Source organism: Rhipicephalus microplus, chromosome 9 (assembly GCF_043290135.1).
Source record: "Rhipicephalus microplus isolate Deutch F79 chromosome 9, USDA_Rmic, whole genome shotgun sequence".
NCBI classification, from domain to species: domain Eukaryota; kingdom Metazoa; phylum Arthropoda; class Arachnida; order Ixodida; family Ixodidae; genus Rhipicephalus; species Rhipicephalus microplus.
Genome location: NC_134708.1, coordinates 19,845,414 through 19,862,777, shown reverse-complemented (window position 1 = coordinate 19,862,777; position 17,364 = coordinate 19,845,414). Strand labels below are relative to the sequence as shown.

The 17,364-nt window shown below is 46.3% G+C and overlaps 1 protein-coding gene across 1 annotated transcript; it reads left to right on the top strand.

Moving 5' to 3' along the window:
• Nucleotides 1-111: 111 nt before the first annotated feature.
• On the top strand, nucleotides 112-17,074 carry LOC142771582 (uncharacterized). Its single transcript, XM_075873264.1, has 9 exons — nucleotides 112-2,700; nucleotides 5,670-5,687; nucleotides 5,962-6,015; nucleotides 7,451-7,537; nucleotides 8,324-8,345; nucleotides 11,683-11,816; nucleotides 12,413-12,499; nucleotides 14,498-14,797; nucleotides 16,814-17,074. The coding sequence occupies exons 1-9, from the start codon at nucleotides 2,685-2,687 to the stop codon at nucleotides 16,876-16,878; spliced, it is 783 nt and encodes a 260-aa protein (XP_075729379.1). The 5' UTR covers nucleotides 112-2,684; the 3' UTR covers nucleotides 16,879-17,074.
• Nucleotides 17,075-17,364: the final 290 nt, after the last annotated feature.

Genomic DNA, 17,364 nt, shown 5'->3' with positions numbered 1-17,364 from the left:
GACAGTTGGGACTTGTTCTACTGGCGCAGTTTGTTTGTACAAAATTGTCGAAACCATTTCAAGGTTTCTTAAGGGGTACAAAGATTAAATTGGTCGACTTGACTTCTTTTATCTTACTCTACACCCAAGTACCACTTCCTCCAAACTGCTTTCAATATAGATTGCCGCATTACTATTTCCTACTTAACCAGAATTCCATCCTTTAACAAAAACATATTGAAAGCGAATCTGTTCCTAGTCGAGTCTTTCATGTGCGATGTTAGTACAACGCTTATCACGTGGTTCGCTTTACGGGTATATGCAACAGAGTTTAGGAAACTCCTGATACTCGCCACTGGCGCACTTAAGTGAGAACTATTGCTGCGGGCCGGAAGCTGCAGAAGCTCAAACGAGGCAACAAGATGAAGAACTGCGGGCACCGAAGGGGTGCGCACTAGTAATAAACAAAATAACAAAAAAACTTGCTTTCGTTCGCATAGTACGCAATTGTCTCGTCCAGTTTGTGCGACATTCTCGCTTTCAGAATGGCCAAACCTTCTTTTTTTTTCCAATGAAGGAAATGCCTGACGTGAGTGCCAGCGAGAACTGACGTGGGAATGGGCTAAGGCCCGCCAATAGGTGGTGAATGTGTAGATGGACGTTCAGAAAACCGTAGATTCTCTTTCCAGAAACATTCACGATGACGCTCTCATTGACGGGCATCTTAAGTGAAGGTTTTTTTTTTTTTTTTTGTAAACCTATATGTGTAAGGGTGGTCTGGTCGTGATGGTATGGTCGAAAGGTAGGTGGTAGCACCAATGAAAGCCTACCCTATACAACCGCCTCAAGGCTTACACAAATGGTGTGTAATGAAGAGCTGAATACAAGATACCGCAAAGACTTGCGAAACATTGAAATTTGATAGTCCGACTAAGAAAAAGGCTACCAGCTTGGCTCTTTGATCAGTGTCCGCGAATCGAAGCTCGTTGAAGTTTTCCGCAACAAATGAAAAACAGTTCCGAACGGATTATCCCGCTGTAGCGAATGTTTCGGAGAATGCTATAGTTGGATAAAACAGCAACGTTCAGCCATCTTTTTTGTCGCGTTTGAATATTTTCTTAACGTACACTTAACGTCAAAGAGACCCACCAGGTCCGAGAAAAGATTTTTTTTTTTCACAGTAATGCGTGTTGGTAGGTGGTCAAGCTGGACGGCACATGCTGATGACGCGCCTTAGAACAGGCTGTGAATCTAAAATTAAGGATGGCTGCAGGAACAGAGGAAAATAATCTCTTTTTTCTCGCGTGGTCCATAAACGTTTTACGCATCACTCTGTTACACGGACCAGATGCTTGTTGGTGGGTAGATTTCGACGACTGTAATAAGGGCTGCAGCGCGAGCACGAAGGTGCTAGAAGAAACAGACGAAAGGCGAGACACGGAAAGCAAAGAGGACAACACAAGGGCTGCAGCTGTCGCTGCAGCCCTTATTACTATGAATTCAAACCAACTAGCTCAAATAGCCATTCGTCGATGACTGTGTCGAACGTTGTGACCCTTACAATTACTGTGGGGATGATTAGAGTGGCAATAGCAATGATGGTTGTTGTAGTGATGGTTATGATAATGATAGTGTCAGCTGTCCACAGCGATGCATCATGATCATTGCAGAATCTATCCCTGCTCTACGGCAGTACCTAATAATCACTTATAAGTCTTCGAAATAAAACTGCGAAAATTCACCAGCCGAGAATAGAGGAATTGGTTCTCGAACATTCCTTTCTCTTTTAAGAACTTCTTTCCCCTCTAAGTTTGCGGTAATAACGTTGAGAGAGAGAGAGAGAAGGAATGTAGTAAAGGTGGGGAGGTTAACTGGACTATGCGTCCAGTTTGCTACCCTACACATGGGGAGGGGGAGAGGGAAATAAAAGAGAGAGAGAAGGATATACACATGTCACATCAAACACACAATGCCGAGTTTCGCAGGCGGTCCCACAATGAAGTTGCTGTCCAGTATCTCAGGAGGGCTCGTGAGCAATAACGTCGGGTTGTTAACCGAATAAGCACATTTCCGATGGAGGCGGAAATGTTGTAGGCCCGTGTGCTCAGATTTGGGTGCACGTTAAAGAACCCCAGGTGGTCTAAATTTCCGGAGCCCTCCACTACGGCGTCTCTCATAATCATATAGTGGTTTTGGGACGTTAAACCCCACATATCAATCAATCAACCAAATAAGCAGATGGTCACCTGCGCCGTGCGTTTATCTGGCGCTACAGAGCAAAACAAGCCCAAATAAAAGAAAAGAAATAAACAACACCGCACAGTGTCGTCGTGTTGTTTTATACTTTGAGGCGGTATAATATATTTCATAGGCTTCAGGCGGATTTTCATTAATCTGAGTACATCGTGGCTGCTTTTATTGTGCCGCCTTGATATCTAGTTTCCGCAATCACAACGCAGTCAACAATTTCACCTGAGCACAAGCTACCAATCTCAGAGGCTACAGTTCCGTCCACAGCAAGCACCGGATGTGACTGCTGAAACTGAAAACGCGTCGTGGCCGCCATGTTTTAACCGTCTACACCTGGTTGCATCTTTTTGCGCTTCTTTCAAGAGCACACTCACAAGAAGAAGAGAAGGAGGATCGGTCTCCGAGGCCAGCCGCTGCCGACGTTTCCAACATCAGCGTCGCGCCAAGTCCGGGACATGGCCAGCGTGACAGGTGACGCACATGTGAACATCGTTATTTCAACGGGAACACTCATCGTGCCCAACGAGCTAAAATCGGTTTTGTACAAGAACAAACGTCGGCTCCACCCACAGTCATCTCCATCCCCTCCATGGAGAATTCGTCTCTATGCTCTATCCAATCAGCGCTTCTTGTTCTTGTGATGTCGAGCACTACTGGAGTGTTTCCGATAGTCGAGTTTCCCGTACAGACTTATCGTTATGCCACTGTTTGAGGATCGGAAACTTAGACGTCTCGGTTAATGTCGTCAGGGAATCTGAAATCGCTGCTAAGCTAAACGGAATGTTTGAGGTACTAACGACTAAACTTTAAAGAACTTTAACTCATGATATAAGAAGTAATTGCATTAGCCGGCCCCGCCGCGGTGGTCTCGTGGCTAAGGTACTCGGCTGCTGACCTGCATGTCGCGGGTTCAAATCCCGGCGGCGGCGGCTGCATTTCCGATGAAGGCGGAAATGGTGTAGGCCCGTGTGCTCAGATGTGGGTGCACGTTAAAGAACCCCAGGTGGTCGAAATTTCCGGAGCCCTCCACTACGGCGTCTCCCATAATCATATGGTGGTTTTCGGACGTTAAACCTCACATATCTATCCAATTGCATTACCCAGAGAGAAAGTATACTTGCAGTTGTAGTAGAAGCCAGCTAGCCCGATGGTCTTTCAGTGTAGAAAGCCAGGCGCACCGCGTTTTTGTGGACGGAGCTTCAATTTTTTCTTAGGTTGTAACCGACTGTAGGGCAAACATTTTGTCAACGACGACATAACGCTATTACACTTCGTGTCGTGACGTCCCGTAGGACCATAGAACCTGTCCAAACAGAAACGCAAAATGTAGCGGGCTCGAGCAGCCGATTTTTAATTGACATTGAAGGCTGTGATATTCGAGGTGTTTTGTGTTTGAGTTTACCTTATAAGCAATTGATTGTGTCGTGGTTCAAGATTGCGTTCATGCATGTGCTTTACTCCCTCATGTAAGTGTGTAATGTTATGACGGCCAGCCCGAACGAAGCATGGACAGAGAAGGAAACACCGACACAGTCAGATAGAGCACTGCATTTCGTCTCGATATTCTGACGCGTCATTTATCGGACTGCTTGCCGAACTGTCATTAGGAGCAGAGGCATTTTTGACAAGTTCTATAGCCCTCATATAGCCCCTGCTCCCGTTCCCGTAGGCATTCGGCAAAAGTGAACCTCATTTCATGTCTGAATCAAATACGAGCTTGAATGTCGAATCGGAAGTCGTATAAAAAATTTACTAATTTTCCCGTTTCAGAACAGATTGAAATTCAAAGACAACTAATCTGTACGAAAATGCTTCCTATACGTCGTTTATTACACGAATGGAAGTAAAATGGAGCGCGTGACGCGTCGTGTGTGTGTGTGTGTGTGTGCTCCTCTGAACCTCCAAAACACGGCTCGTCCCTCCCCCCCCCCCCCGTGCTGCCCTCTGCCGTTTTAGTAGGAGTTTGGTACAGGCCCAAGACAACCGCTATGGCAAGGATGAAAGCCTTTAAGTTGAAGAGCCAATGCACGATCACGATGCCCCTGCGCCTGCGCCGTGGCGAATGCCGATAGTTATAGCGCGAGAACAAAACGACGACACAGAGACAAGAAGGACACGAAAGACTAGCCCAAGCTGCCCAAGCCCAAGCTGTCACACTATAGCTGCCACACGCCACACTGCCACACAAATAGCCCAAGCTGCCACACTTCTAAGTGGCGAATGCACCGTGAAACAGGTGCTGGAGGCCTATAGTCAGCTGACTCACAACGTCGCTATTTGTCTCTTGCACCATGGCAATCACGTATTGCCACACAAATACATAAACGAAAAAAAAAAGGCGCATTGTCAACGGCAGTTTCAGCTTTCGTGCATAGAGCTTCTTTGTTTGTTTGTTTTTTCTCATAAAGAAGGCATCAGGTCAACTGAGTAGCTTTTAAACAATATTTGATTTCACCGCGGGTACCCAAATGTGCTTGTCGCTGTGCCATACTGAGTTTTTTTTTTTTTTGTAGCGTGGGAAAGGCGAGGGCACGCCGAAAACGGAACATCTGACGACGCGTCTGTGTCGTCATCGGCGTGTGACGTCATGCGTTCTTTTTTTTGTGCTCGATAGAGAAAACATTCTTTGCAATATCGAGCTGATTGTGATCAATAAGAGAGCAGCGATGACTAATAGTAATCAGATAACGACCGAGAGCAGATAGCGAGCACGTAGCGAGAGCAGGTTTTGCTCCATAGATAGATAGACCAAAGTAAAACGTTCAGCCCGTCCTCATACCCAGCAATTTCGGACATCGCTTTTAGTTCACCGTTTTTCACACCACGCGGCGTACATTCATGCTGTATGTACAGTGTCAATTTTTATGAAAGGGAGCACGTGGCCTTCGCCCTCCGGCGGCTGCTGGCAGCGCGTTCAAGTGGGAGTGAGAGCAACTACACTCTTTTTTCGCGTCATCTAGTGGCGAGCAAAACAACCATTCGTTGCTGATACGTAACCAGCGGCAAGATTGCGACCCCTCTCCCTTTAAGGCGATTACGCGAGATCTGGTAATCCACTTGAAAGGGGAGCGGTTGCAAGCTTGCCGTTCTATCCTTAATTATTACTACTGGTAATTATTGTGCGGATATTGACTGATTCGCGGAGCCAACTGTGAGGTTAGCCACCGGTGCCTTTAAAAAAAGAATACTACTCTTGTCAAAACGTTGCTTTCATTTTGTTCGAAGAATTTTCACCACATCAACCGCCCATTTTGGCATGAACGTTTCGCCTTCTTGGCAGGTCATAGTATTAGGCACTCTATGCCAATATAGTGATGATACAGTCGTGCTGAGCGCTATGTGGTGGTAACTTTCAGCATCCTCGTACCTTTATTAAGAACCGCGGCGTCATCAGTGCTTCGGCTATTGCAGTTTTAACTTTTGTCTTCTTTCTTTCGCAGAAACAACTGGTCAGAGTGGTAAGCATATGAAACCTTTGCCACGATTATGAAGCAGTTACTAACGCTTGCATTTTCGATTCCATGACCACGTGATCACGTAACGATTTTTTTTTGTGTGTCACGCTATCCAAAGTGAACCAGCTCATCGTCGCCGGTCTATGACGACTCACTCGGCTTCTTCCAAAATGGCAGTTCGTCTAAACAAACGCACTTGCGTAGGAAATAACGTACTGCGTACGCTATTCTTTTTTTTTAACTGTCCGTTATGTTTTTTTGCATCACCCGCTTTTAGTCGCCAGCGGTGAAGGCACAGGCGAAGCCAGCCGCGAAGCCTCCTCGGTTGCAGGTATGTAGGCATCGGCGCACACTAAGCTGCGCGCCATTTTTCTCATAGCTGTCTCAAGGTGAACGACTGTGTGAATAAATGGTACACGATAAAAACACATATATGAAACAGACACAGGACGCAGGAAAGAAGAGACACACCCGACACTGAACTTGCAATTGGTGGTAGTCAAAGATATTATCAAGGAAGATGATATACCTGTCAAACCATAAGGCGAAGCCTCGTATGAGCTTCCTAGTCATACCTATTTAACAAGCCTATTTCTTTTGATGATAGCGCCAGTGTAGGTAGGCTAACGCAACTACTCGCTTTTCAAGTTACGTGCAAGGCCTCAGCCACTTCTCTTGTGTAGGTGTCGTTATGCACAAACAAGATATATGTGTCAACAAAAAAAAATCGTACACACGTGAGCATGCACGCTCGCCTTTAAAAAACGTATACGTGTTTTTTTTTTCAATAAACGAGTTGCAAGTTCAGTGCCGTGTGTGTCTCTTCATTCCTGCATCCTGTGTCTAAGCCCTGTTTCGTATTTTTCTCGAGGAAACCAACCAACTCGTCCAATCTGCCTGTCTCAGTCTTCGTGAATGTTACATCGGTTATCTGAGATCCTCGGCGAGCTGAATACGTTCACTTTCGGCGAATCGCTGCAGATCAGTACAGTCAATTGTGAAGAAAGAAAAATGGCTTTCGCCGTCGAGTCCTTTTGGGTTCAGTGCCGTAAATTTAGAAAAATTCCAAGGGGGCACACATCCTGTCGTGGCAGCAATATTGTTTTTTATAAATACAGGCTTTATTTCTAATTATAAAAAGTTACCCAAGTTTGTAATTAAAACAAAGCAAACATGAATTTCGTGACCAGGCCAGGGAGCTTTATCTAACTGTTATGCAGTTGATAGTAGAAACGTAAGTCGATAAAGTAAGGTTTCGAAGTTTAATTCAGAACAGGGCCCTGCTATACTTCTAGTAAATATGTCATTCGGGTTAAACGATGGAATGCTCATGCTAGCGCATTAAAGTGCAGTGTTTGTTTAACTTCTTCGCCATTCACCATCGTGTACACCGTTAGGAATAGCTAAGTGCTGTATTGAACTGTGCTGTGTAGCCTAGCGTGCTGTATTCAACAGTGAAGCAATGCAGATGTGATGTTCGAAAGCTAAATCGGAAGAAGAGACACTTGCAAAAGCTCTGCCTTCCACCCACCCAGCCCGACGAGAAAGGAGCGTCTAAAGCCCTCTGATTTCTCCATGACTTACGTCACCGGTTGAGCGACTACATAAGTGATCGCGTGACATTTTTCTTTGGGCTTTAGTTGACTGACACTCAAACTTAAAAATGCATACGCATAAATTATCTCCACTTGTCGGTATAAAAGTATTCGCGCAGATCCACGATATGCTTTAAATTCCTTTCTCTTTTTTTTCTCTCTCTCTCACAGAAATCGCCGATGTTGGCAGCGGCAGTGCCAGTGGCAGTGGCAGTGGCAGTGGCAGTGCCAGCGGCAGCTCTAAGGAAGCCTTCTCTGGTGAGAGACATGCTTGGGTCTTTCTAGTATTTTTTTAACAGTGCAATTCACTTACTGTAGCAATAAGAATAAACACAATCCTAGCTGCTCACAAAAAAGAAGGCCTGTTCTTTCAATGAACTCATTCAGTGATTTGAATTAATTATGCAGGTGATTAATTGCTAGTTATCATGATTGTATGCGTCATATTAGATGTACCCAATATGACTCTTAATTTGAATAGTAACCGTAGACATCGCAGGAGTTTCTTTTTTTAGAATATTTTATATATTTTCTGAATATTCGCGAAACTGAAATTTTGCGCACGATAGTGCCTGACAGAGAAACATAGGTGTCACTCCGAGCCTGTGTCATTAATAAATAATTTTATTTCCGTAACAGCGGCGGCTTTCGTCGTAGGTTCCCACTTGAAGAGTAGGAATTCCTTGCGCCACATGTGCTAAATTTCAATTCAATTCTGATTTATTTAAGATATTTCCTGGCGGATAGGGGGGGGGGAAGGCTAAAGGCTTTAATCTTCTGTGTGGGCCTTCAGAAGTGCGCGGCAGATGTAATTCGAAAATCAGAACAGTAACGTTTAAAGCTATACATATTTGAAAAATAAATTATGCACAAAAATGAAATGGTAGTCGAATGATGCAATGGTGGTGGCTACTATGTCAGTGCCCCAATAGAAGTTACTTTGTCTCGTCGGTGCCTTATTTGTTCCGTTTTATCAGTGTTCCCCACTGCTTTTGCAATGTGATGGCTCTGTATTAAGGCAACGTGTGCACTTCACGTTTTCAGAGAGCCAGCTTGGAACCATGAGGTAAGTGTGACACCCGATGCAACAGTCTAGGTGGTGTAGGCTGAGGCTACTAAGCAGTCAGTGCAGAAAACTGGGCTAGTTGGTGCTGTTTCATCTTGTTAAAACACGACGAAAGTGACCAAGAGCTCCAGAAACCAGCTCTTTGTGAGCCATGGCTTTTCCGTCTATTTTGTCGCACCGTAGCAAAATGATTCAGCTGTCAGGTCTGCTAAAAAACGCGGCGTAGTCATTGTATTTGATTTGGGTAGCAAATACACCTTCATTCACCGCTTTCAGTGCATTTTTTTTTTTACAGTTTGTAACTTTGTAGACAAGCGCACACATAGAAAAACTCACCCGAACATCGGGAAAGAAATCGTGACGACACATGTAGCCAGGCTTTCACTAACACGCCACATATACAAAGAATGACTCACATTCCAATAATTATGCATATAAACTAGATCTGTTACCGATTTCGTTTCAGGTAAGAGTGCGATGTTCGAAATAGGTGGTGGTGGTAGTGATTAGAATGAAGAGGAAAAAGGCACCTAATTTCTGTCTGCCTTCAGGCGACACGGCGCAGTGCCTTATAGGGGTGGGGGGAAGGAGGGATAAAAAGAATAGAAGGAAAGTAGAAGCAGAAGAAGACAGCCAACGAGAGGAAAAAAGAAGGAGATAGGAAAGTGGGGATCCGGTCGAAGAAGTCCAAGGGCGGGGTGCCACAATGCGAGAGCTACACGGCGTCAGGAGACCGCGGAGGGCGAACCAGTCGGCGGGAGCTACGCTGAAGTCGGAGATCGCGAGGGCACAACCGTCCAGCTTGAAATCCTGCGAGCGAATCCTCGAAATAGGAGGCGACGTGTGCCCAACTTCCTTCCGCCCTCTCTCTTTCCGACTTGTCAGAAAACTTTGTTTTCCTCAACTGTGCTGCGAAAAGTTGCTCAAAAAAGAGTGAATAGAACTTTTTGTGCCTGACAGTATTAGCTGTTAACACTAAGAAAATAGTCTGGATAAAAAATAAAGCGCACGAATCAAATTGAAGGTTGGCTTCACTGCATTGAGACAACTGCTGCAACGAAGCGTAATTCCAAAACCCTTCCGCTGTAGGGTGACTTCACGTGATATCTCGGCAATGTGAGATGGGATAACGTGAGAGCAAACCTCAGTATGATATATACTGAAAACGCGAAAAAGTTGTTCAACTCTGTTATTCAAGACTTTAGTATTATCGCTATTTTTGTAAGGCGTCTGTGGGCAATAGCCTTCGCCGCATAATTAGTTTTTGCGCAGTGAAGTATTCTTGTCAGGGAGTACATGTGGCAGTGATATATCTGTTGCAGTAATGTATAAATTCAGGAGGTGGAAAAACTTATGCATTTTGCTTTGACTATTGAGACTAAGCCATAGGTGCCTCATTAAGCGTGAAAATTTGACATAAATGGGGCAAAAACTATCACACGAAGACGTCATTATGACGTCACAAAACGTGACGTTAAATGATGGCGTCATCGCACAAAATTTTAGCTTGGTCGAGGCTCGACCGATTACGGAGGCAGTACAAAGCTAGGTTCGAGAGAGAAAACAATGCAATGCCTCCGATCCATGAGGCAATGCGAAATCGCGTTAGATGCGGAAAGCTCTCGGTGGTGCGCGAGCCCCTTGGCTGAGGCGAAAAGAGGAAGGCTCTCTCGTTCAACTCGGGTTAAGGTCGTTTCACATGACACAAAAAGTAGTGCATTTCAGACTGCGAATTCACTCGCGGCGAAAAAAAGAGGGGAAGTTCGCCCCCGGCACAGTGGTCTGTGGCGAGCTACCAACATGTTGCAAATTTTTCGCTCTGATCGCAGCAGCAGGGTGATTTTTTTTTTTTTGTCAGGACCTGTCGAAATTGGGCAGGGCTGGCCAAGCCGTCGAAATTGCGTCGGCGTGTTTGATTTGGTAATGGCCGACGTTGTGCATTTCAAGATAAACTTAGATTGGAAAGCGTTCTCAAATGACGAAACGCGTGTGCCCTTCGTTATTGTTCATGAGAACCGATAATATAAAAATGCACAGGTCGTTGCATTACATTTGAGAAGTTCGGCAGTGTCTGCCACCAAATAACGGCACCAAAAATGCCTTGCCCACCATTCCAGTCGCAGAGCTAAAATCGCAGAGCGTTCGTAATCCATGTAAAACAAAGACCACCATTAGCGGCGGTTGCGAATAGAGTGGAACACAACGATGTTCTGACGCTGCAATTACGGCATGTGAAACAGCCTTTAGGCGAATGTAGAAGGGACTCAGAGTGCACAGGCGTATGCACGGGAAGGGGGTGGCAAGGGGCAGATACTTCCCCTTCCCGTAGTCACCTAAGGGGAGGTGAGTGTAGCGCGAAGTCTACCCCATAGAATGACCTAAAAGGAGAGGGGAGGCGCTGCAATCAAGCTTCGCCCCGCTCCTAAAAAGTAACCCTGGGGTGTGTTCCAATACTCACCGTAGACGGCTAAATAGACAGCTAAATGGACGGCGACCATATTAAGTCTCATTCCAATTCTCACGTAGAAGGCAAAATAGACAGCTCCGAGAAGACCGCATCTTAGACGAATACGACGCAGGCTACTTTGCTGTCTAAACAAGATGGCGGCTCGGCGAATCGCTCAGATAGATCAAATCTCACCGGAATGGTCGTTTGCACACAAGCAGACAATTTCCCAGACGCTCAATGTGAGTAACGTTTATTTGTTCTTGATTTCAACGCGAAATATGCGAGAAAATAAACTGTTGCATTGGTTTGTTCTAGCTTTTTCTTTTCGCCGCGAGGTGGCGCATCGTCGCGTAAAAGCCGACCATAAGTGTTCCGATTCTCGGATAGCATGGGCTCGGTGCGGTCTTCTAAGCAGTCTGCGTAGACTATCTGCCTGCTGTCTAAGAATTGAAACACAGCCCTGCTCGCGCAGCCACACTGTAACTCCCACTTTCCCCGCTTATTCAACATAGCACCTGATAGTGAGGTTCCCGTTTAGTATCTGGGGTGTCCGGCCAGGCGCCGAAGTTGATCGTCAAGCCGATAATGCGAACGCGCGTCATACAAATAAAGTGCACGCGCCGTATACTGTCCCGGGCTTATCAGGACCCGGCCAAGCAACGATGAACATGTAACAATAAGCGTCACTCCCACTCGCAATCTTATCTGCTCCTTTTCGTGAGAGTCCACGCTGACACAACAACTGGCGACGACGATGACATGATACGGTGCTGGTAGTACGCGTCGTAATAAATTAAAGAAAAGTGCGTGCTGACTAGTGCACTCGCATCACCCTGTAAGTAACCGTACGAAGTGCCCACGCATCGCACAAACCGCCTTCCTTTCCAGGCTGAGTTCGGTGGATGGAGCTCGGCGCAAGCGGCTGATCTACTTCGGAATGCTGGCCGCTGCAACGCTCGCCGTCACAGCGCTGATCATCGGCCTGTCGGGCCGCAACAGGCCGCCAGGAGCAGCCGGGGCGAGTTCGTGCCATTTTGTTTTGTTTTATTTATTATTACTGCTAGCCCTAAACTGGGCCGTTACCGAATGGAGGGTACAAAATACTTATCAGGCAAAGTTGGCTACAAAGTTATTATGACACTTTACACGGTTGTTACGAACAGCGAAAAGATTTAAAAAATGAAATGATGATCATACACCCAAAAAAAATACAGATCAGAAGATTAGGTAGGTGGAAGGTATCTACAGAGTTTCGATCGAATTCAAGTCCTGCCTCAAGGTGGTCTAGATACATACACTACAAACAACTAGGCTGGCAAGCCACATCTGGGCAATGTGAAGAAGAGAGAGAAAATTCTATTTCGTAATATATAGGTAGCTTCATAAATTGAAAAAAGACATCATTTGCCTGTTTGTTCGACAAAGCTGCACAGAAATCCGCGCGGATGTATTTCTCGGGAGAACGGCTCCTTGCGAACCTCGCGAGATTGTTTGAATTAGCCAGCCGAAAAGGATCAAGGTGGCTAAATTATCGTGCGTCGGAGCTCCCATACGTACTAGCGCCAGATTTGCAGCATTGATATTCTCTCGGCACTCATGTTTATTTTATTTTTTTTAGCGGGACTCGACGAAACGGAGAACCCGTGGCCATCAGCCGAAGAACGTTACTTCACCCGCGAAGAAGATAGCTACCTCTACGCGAAAAGTGAGACAACAAATCATCGTAAATTTTTGAAACATTTTTTTAGCGCTATTACACCCTCTGAAGTCTTCATTATTATCGCACAGGAGTTGAACCCCGTAGCCGGTAGCACCTAATATAAGCGAGAAGTAATGAAATTTTCTACGTGATGCACAGAAAGTGGTCGAAAGCAGTCTACTTGAGGCTGAGTGTTTACGCACGCTTAACCACTCTCATGGGCATCGGCAGGGGAGGGGGAAGGGTACAAAAGGCATTAATCCGAAGCCTCGTGTAGCAATTGAATCAGTAGACTCACAAAAGAACTTTGAGTCATCGCCACTATTCGTAATCACCCCCCGCGTAGCACCAGAAGACAGTTTGGCGAGATTGCCCCATGCCCCTCCTCTATACGAGCACCCCGCGGCCTCACCAACATTTGCCCCCGACCCAAGACACGGCTGCAAAAGTTCTCCCTCCGCGATGCGACACTAGTTGCACCCCCAACCCCCCCGCCTCCCATACACACACCTTAATCCAAATCCTGCCGACTATTGTGTGCACTGTCAGCCTTAACTGTACGATCATGCGTTCAGAATCAATTTACTGGGTACACATGTATCGGTCACAATACACTTGTATACAGATGAGGCTCCCAGAGCGTTAAATGCTAAATACGAATACGAGACCCCTGCAGATATAAATCACCACAAAATTGCCATCCAAAATAGGCATACCAACAAGCGGCTAACAGTCAAAAACCAGTTCAAATACGAAATGAGATAATGGGAGTACAATAGTACACAACGCGAAATGGAACGCGTCAGACGTTGTTGTGTCACGCTTGAAATCGCAGCGGCTCGACCACTTTCGGGAAAGCCTTCGATAGGACGATACCATTACGGAAGAGGGAAACCATACTCGTTTTTCAACATGATTTTAACAAGGCATAATTGTTATTTTTATGTAAGTAAAAAAGAAAGTTAACCACATTTATGAAACAAGATGGCCGTCTAGGCAAGTTCTTTGGGATTACGTCATTGCCCCCCCCCCTCCTGAATTCCCCATGACGTACTTCAGCCCTCCTTTCTTGCTGTGTGTTTCTTCGTTCCCTCTTTCATTTTCTTCCTCTCCACTACGGCGTCTCTCATAATCTGAGCTTATCTCATAAGCTGAATTTATCAAGAGAAATAAAAAAGAACGCGAAGAAAAAAATAAATGCACCAACTGCATGAGTCAGTTCCAGCTCTATTCCTCTAATTAACCCGGACGGAAATCTAATTTATAAGAAGCCACGTGTAAGAATTGAATCGGCATACGCAGAAAAAAAAACTTTCAGTCATCAGCGCATCTTGTAATCAACCCACGTGTATCACTTCAGAAGACAGTTAAGCAAGATTGCTCCCTCCCTCCACCTCTGTAATCGATCATCCTCTTTCCTGCAGTTCTGTTTCCTTCATTCTTTTCCCGGTAAATTCATTTGATACTTTGCGCCCGTCGTGTCCACTTCGCAACGCTTGTCGGCTTACCTTTTTTTTTGGCCCCAATAACTGTAGCGCAGTATCTTCGTCACGCAAAACCAACTTGCCCAACACCTCACCTTGCTGACGTTTTATCTCATAACCATATCGTCCATGCTTTTGGGGATGTTAAAGCCCAACTATTAAAGAAACAATAGGGAGTTTTGGAATAGCGCACCGCGAGCCCTTGCTGTGCGGTCGCTGCCATTGCGCACGCGTCGTAACGCGAGTCAGCGATCGCGGACCACACGCAAAAAATTCGAAATTGCGTGCGGTAATGGCAGCCCGCATGTGGCCCGCAAGCGCCGCTGGTTTCGAGGCTACGGGCGGTGATGGCGGCCCGGAAGAGCTGGTTTCGAGGCTACGGTGTCGCTGCGATCGTGCGTTGCGGTTTGCAAGAGCAGGGCAAACACTATTCTAAAACTCATATATAGCGCCCGCTACGCCCGCAGCACTTACAAACGGTATTCTAAAGCTCCCTATTAATGGGCGTCTCGTCGTGCAGCCATAGCCACCGATCGCGAATCCGCGACGGACGACAACCCGAGCTCGAAGCGTTTGGCCACCAAGGCACGCAAGGCCGTCGAGGGCCGCGGGAGCGCCACAACGACGACCACCACAGCCGCCACCAGGCCCCCGGACGTCGTGCCCGACGTATCGGCCGACGGCGACTCGGAGAAGAAGGAACAACCGCGGGCTGGACCTGACGATGACCGAGAGGACGATAGAGAGAACGGCTCTCCACCCGCAGCCAAAGCGTCACCGAGCAAGCGCACCCCAAAACCCGCCCGGCCTGCACACGATGGTAATTGATCTCACCTATTTTACATATTGTGATAACGATGTCTTTTTTTCTTCTCTAATGGTATTTTGTCTTTTGTTATGCATGTTGTTGTGTGCTTTTTCACATTGTAGCGTTTATTTGTCCGATTATAATTTGCGGATTGTTAGTCTTTGTGTAAGAAGTTGGTTTTTTATTTGCGTCTAAGTTGTGTACCAGACTGTATTTCGGAGCAAAAGCCTCCGTCAAGCTTTACAGTCTTTTGCTTTTCGTTTTTTTTCCTATATACAGGAAATTAAATAAACCTCAATTACATTCAGGGCTCTTGTGTGGGGCTATATATTGGGAACATACTCAATGATAAGGCAGCGCTGTCAAGTTAAGCACACTAAAAACAGTTGTTAGATGCGCGTCTAACACAGGGGCAGGCGGTTCCACGGGGGGGGGGGGGTGGGAAGCGCTAGGTGCGATCATCATCATCATCATCATCATCATCATCATCATCATCAGCCTGACTACGTCCACTGCAGGACAAAGGCCTCTCCAATGTTCCGTCAGTTAACCCGGTCCTGTGCTGGCTGCTGCCAGTTTATACCCGCAAACTTCTTATGCTCATCTGTCCACCTAACCTTCTGTCTCCCCCTAACCCGCTTCCCTTCTCTGGGAATCCAGTTAGTTACCCTTAATGACAGCGGTTATCCTGTCTACGCGCTACATGCCTGGCCCATGTCAACTTCCTCTTCTTTATTTCAACTATAATGTCCTTAACCCCCTTTGTCCCCTAATCCACTCTGCTCTCTTCTTGTCTCTTAAGGTTACACCTACCATTTTTCTTTCCATTGCTCGCTGCGTCGTCCTCAATTTAAGCTGAACCTTCTTTGTAAGTCTCCAGGTTTCTGCTCCGTAGCTAAGTACCGGTAAGATAGAGCTGTTATATACCTTCCTCTTGAGGGATAGTGGCAATCTACCTGTCATAATTTGAGAGTGCTTGCCGAATGTGCTCCACCCCATTCTTATTCTTCTAGTTACTTCAATCTCGTGGTTCGGCTCTGCGGTTATGACCTGCCCTAAGTAGACATAGTCTTTTACAACTTGAAGTGCACTATTACCTATCTCGAAGCGCTCCTCTTTTCCGAGGTTGTTGTACATAACTTTCGTTTTCTGCAGATTAATTTTAAGACCCACCTTTCTGCTCTCCTTGTCTAACTCCGTAATCATGAGTTGCAATTCGTCCCCTGAGTTACTCAGCAATGCAATGTCATCGGCGAAGCGCAGGTTACTATGGTACGTTCAAGGAGAAAAGGTCGCAGTCTTGCCGCTGGTTCTGTATCAGCAACGAATGGTTGTTTTCCTCGCCGCCAGATGACACGAAAAGATACTGTGGTAGCTCTCGATCCCGCTTGAACGTGCTGCCAGCAGCCGCCGGAGTTCACAGGCAACGTGTTCCCTTTCATAAAAATTGACACTGTACATCGGTAAACCGTGAATTCCACTCGCAGCCGTTCCAGAGTTTCGAGGAGCCTGTCCCGGTGTACTTCTGACGCAGAAAGCGTGAGGAGCGCGTGAGGCTTAACCAGCTGGCGAATCATGGCAGAGTTCTTTGCGGCGTTCTTGCCAGTATTGCACCGTGTTGGGTATACTCCCCGCATGAAGGTCTTGGTTGAGCGATTCGTTCATGAACTCGTGCCCGCCGCTCTCAAATTGCTGCCGCGTGAACGAGTTGGGGATGGGAGCGAGCACCGTGGTGCCATCTAGTAAGCACTCCGAGTACTGGCGGTGGCTACGACGGACAACAGCGGACAAGCTCACACCCTGAGGAGCTTCGCCCCTAGTATTTCATTACTAAGAAACTTCTAAGACTTCCCCGAAAGTGTAGAAAGTGTTATCTCAGCGTCGCATTATTTTTCAATAAATATGTTCGAATCTAACAACGTTTTTGAGAGCGCATCTTTCTGTGTGATGCGAATATTTTTGTGCCTGGCTCAATACTCTGAGTCGAACTATGGTGATCTTATCGCGTAACCGTTAATTCACACGCAGGCACCAAGTCTACGCACAAAAAGAAACAAGCGACACCTGGTGACGACAAGAGCCAGACAGTGTAGGCGTCACCACTGACGGTGCCTCAACGTCTGCACACAGTGATGACGTCATCACCTGCACTCGGCTAGAACGGACACTCAAATAATTCTGTTGTCGTACCCTAGAAGCTCCACATCCAATCTGTGCTGGACTCATGTCGGCACAACGGTCATGGCGTTAAGCTTAAGCAACAACGTTTTGAAGAGTGCTTTTTTTTTTTTAAGAAGTGCCAAGCGACAGTATTTTTGCCGGATATTTATTACTTTGTTTATTGTCGTAGGCACTAGAGTGTCTACGCTAAGAATGCAGGCTTCCACGAGGGCACAGCGAAAAATTCAAACGAAACCAGTGCGATTTGTTTGTGTATGCATTCATATAGACGATATGGCCCGTACAATTAATGGCGGCATTTTCATTCAGCATGCACCCTACATCCCACTCTTGCGTTGGTGACGTAGCTTACGCATTCCACTTATATTATGCAACTTTTCTAAAGATTGATTAGAATA

What these genes read in the sequence shown, in the direction of transcription:
- LOC142771582 (XM_075873264.1), top strand. An exon ending in AGCCAGCTTGGAACCATGAG is followed by an intron (nt 8,346 to 11,682) that starts GTAAGTGTGACA and finishes CTTCCTTTCCAG; the next exon opens with GCTGAGTTCGGTGGATGGAG. An exon ending in GCCAGGAGCAGCCGGGGCGA is followed by an intron (nt 11,817 to 12,412) that starts GTTCGTGCCATT and finishes TATTTTTTTTAG; the next exon opens with CGGGACTCGACGAAACGGAG.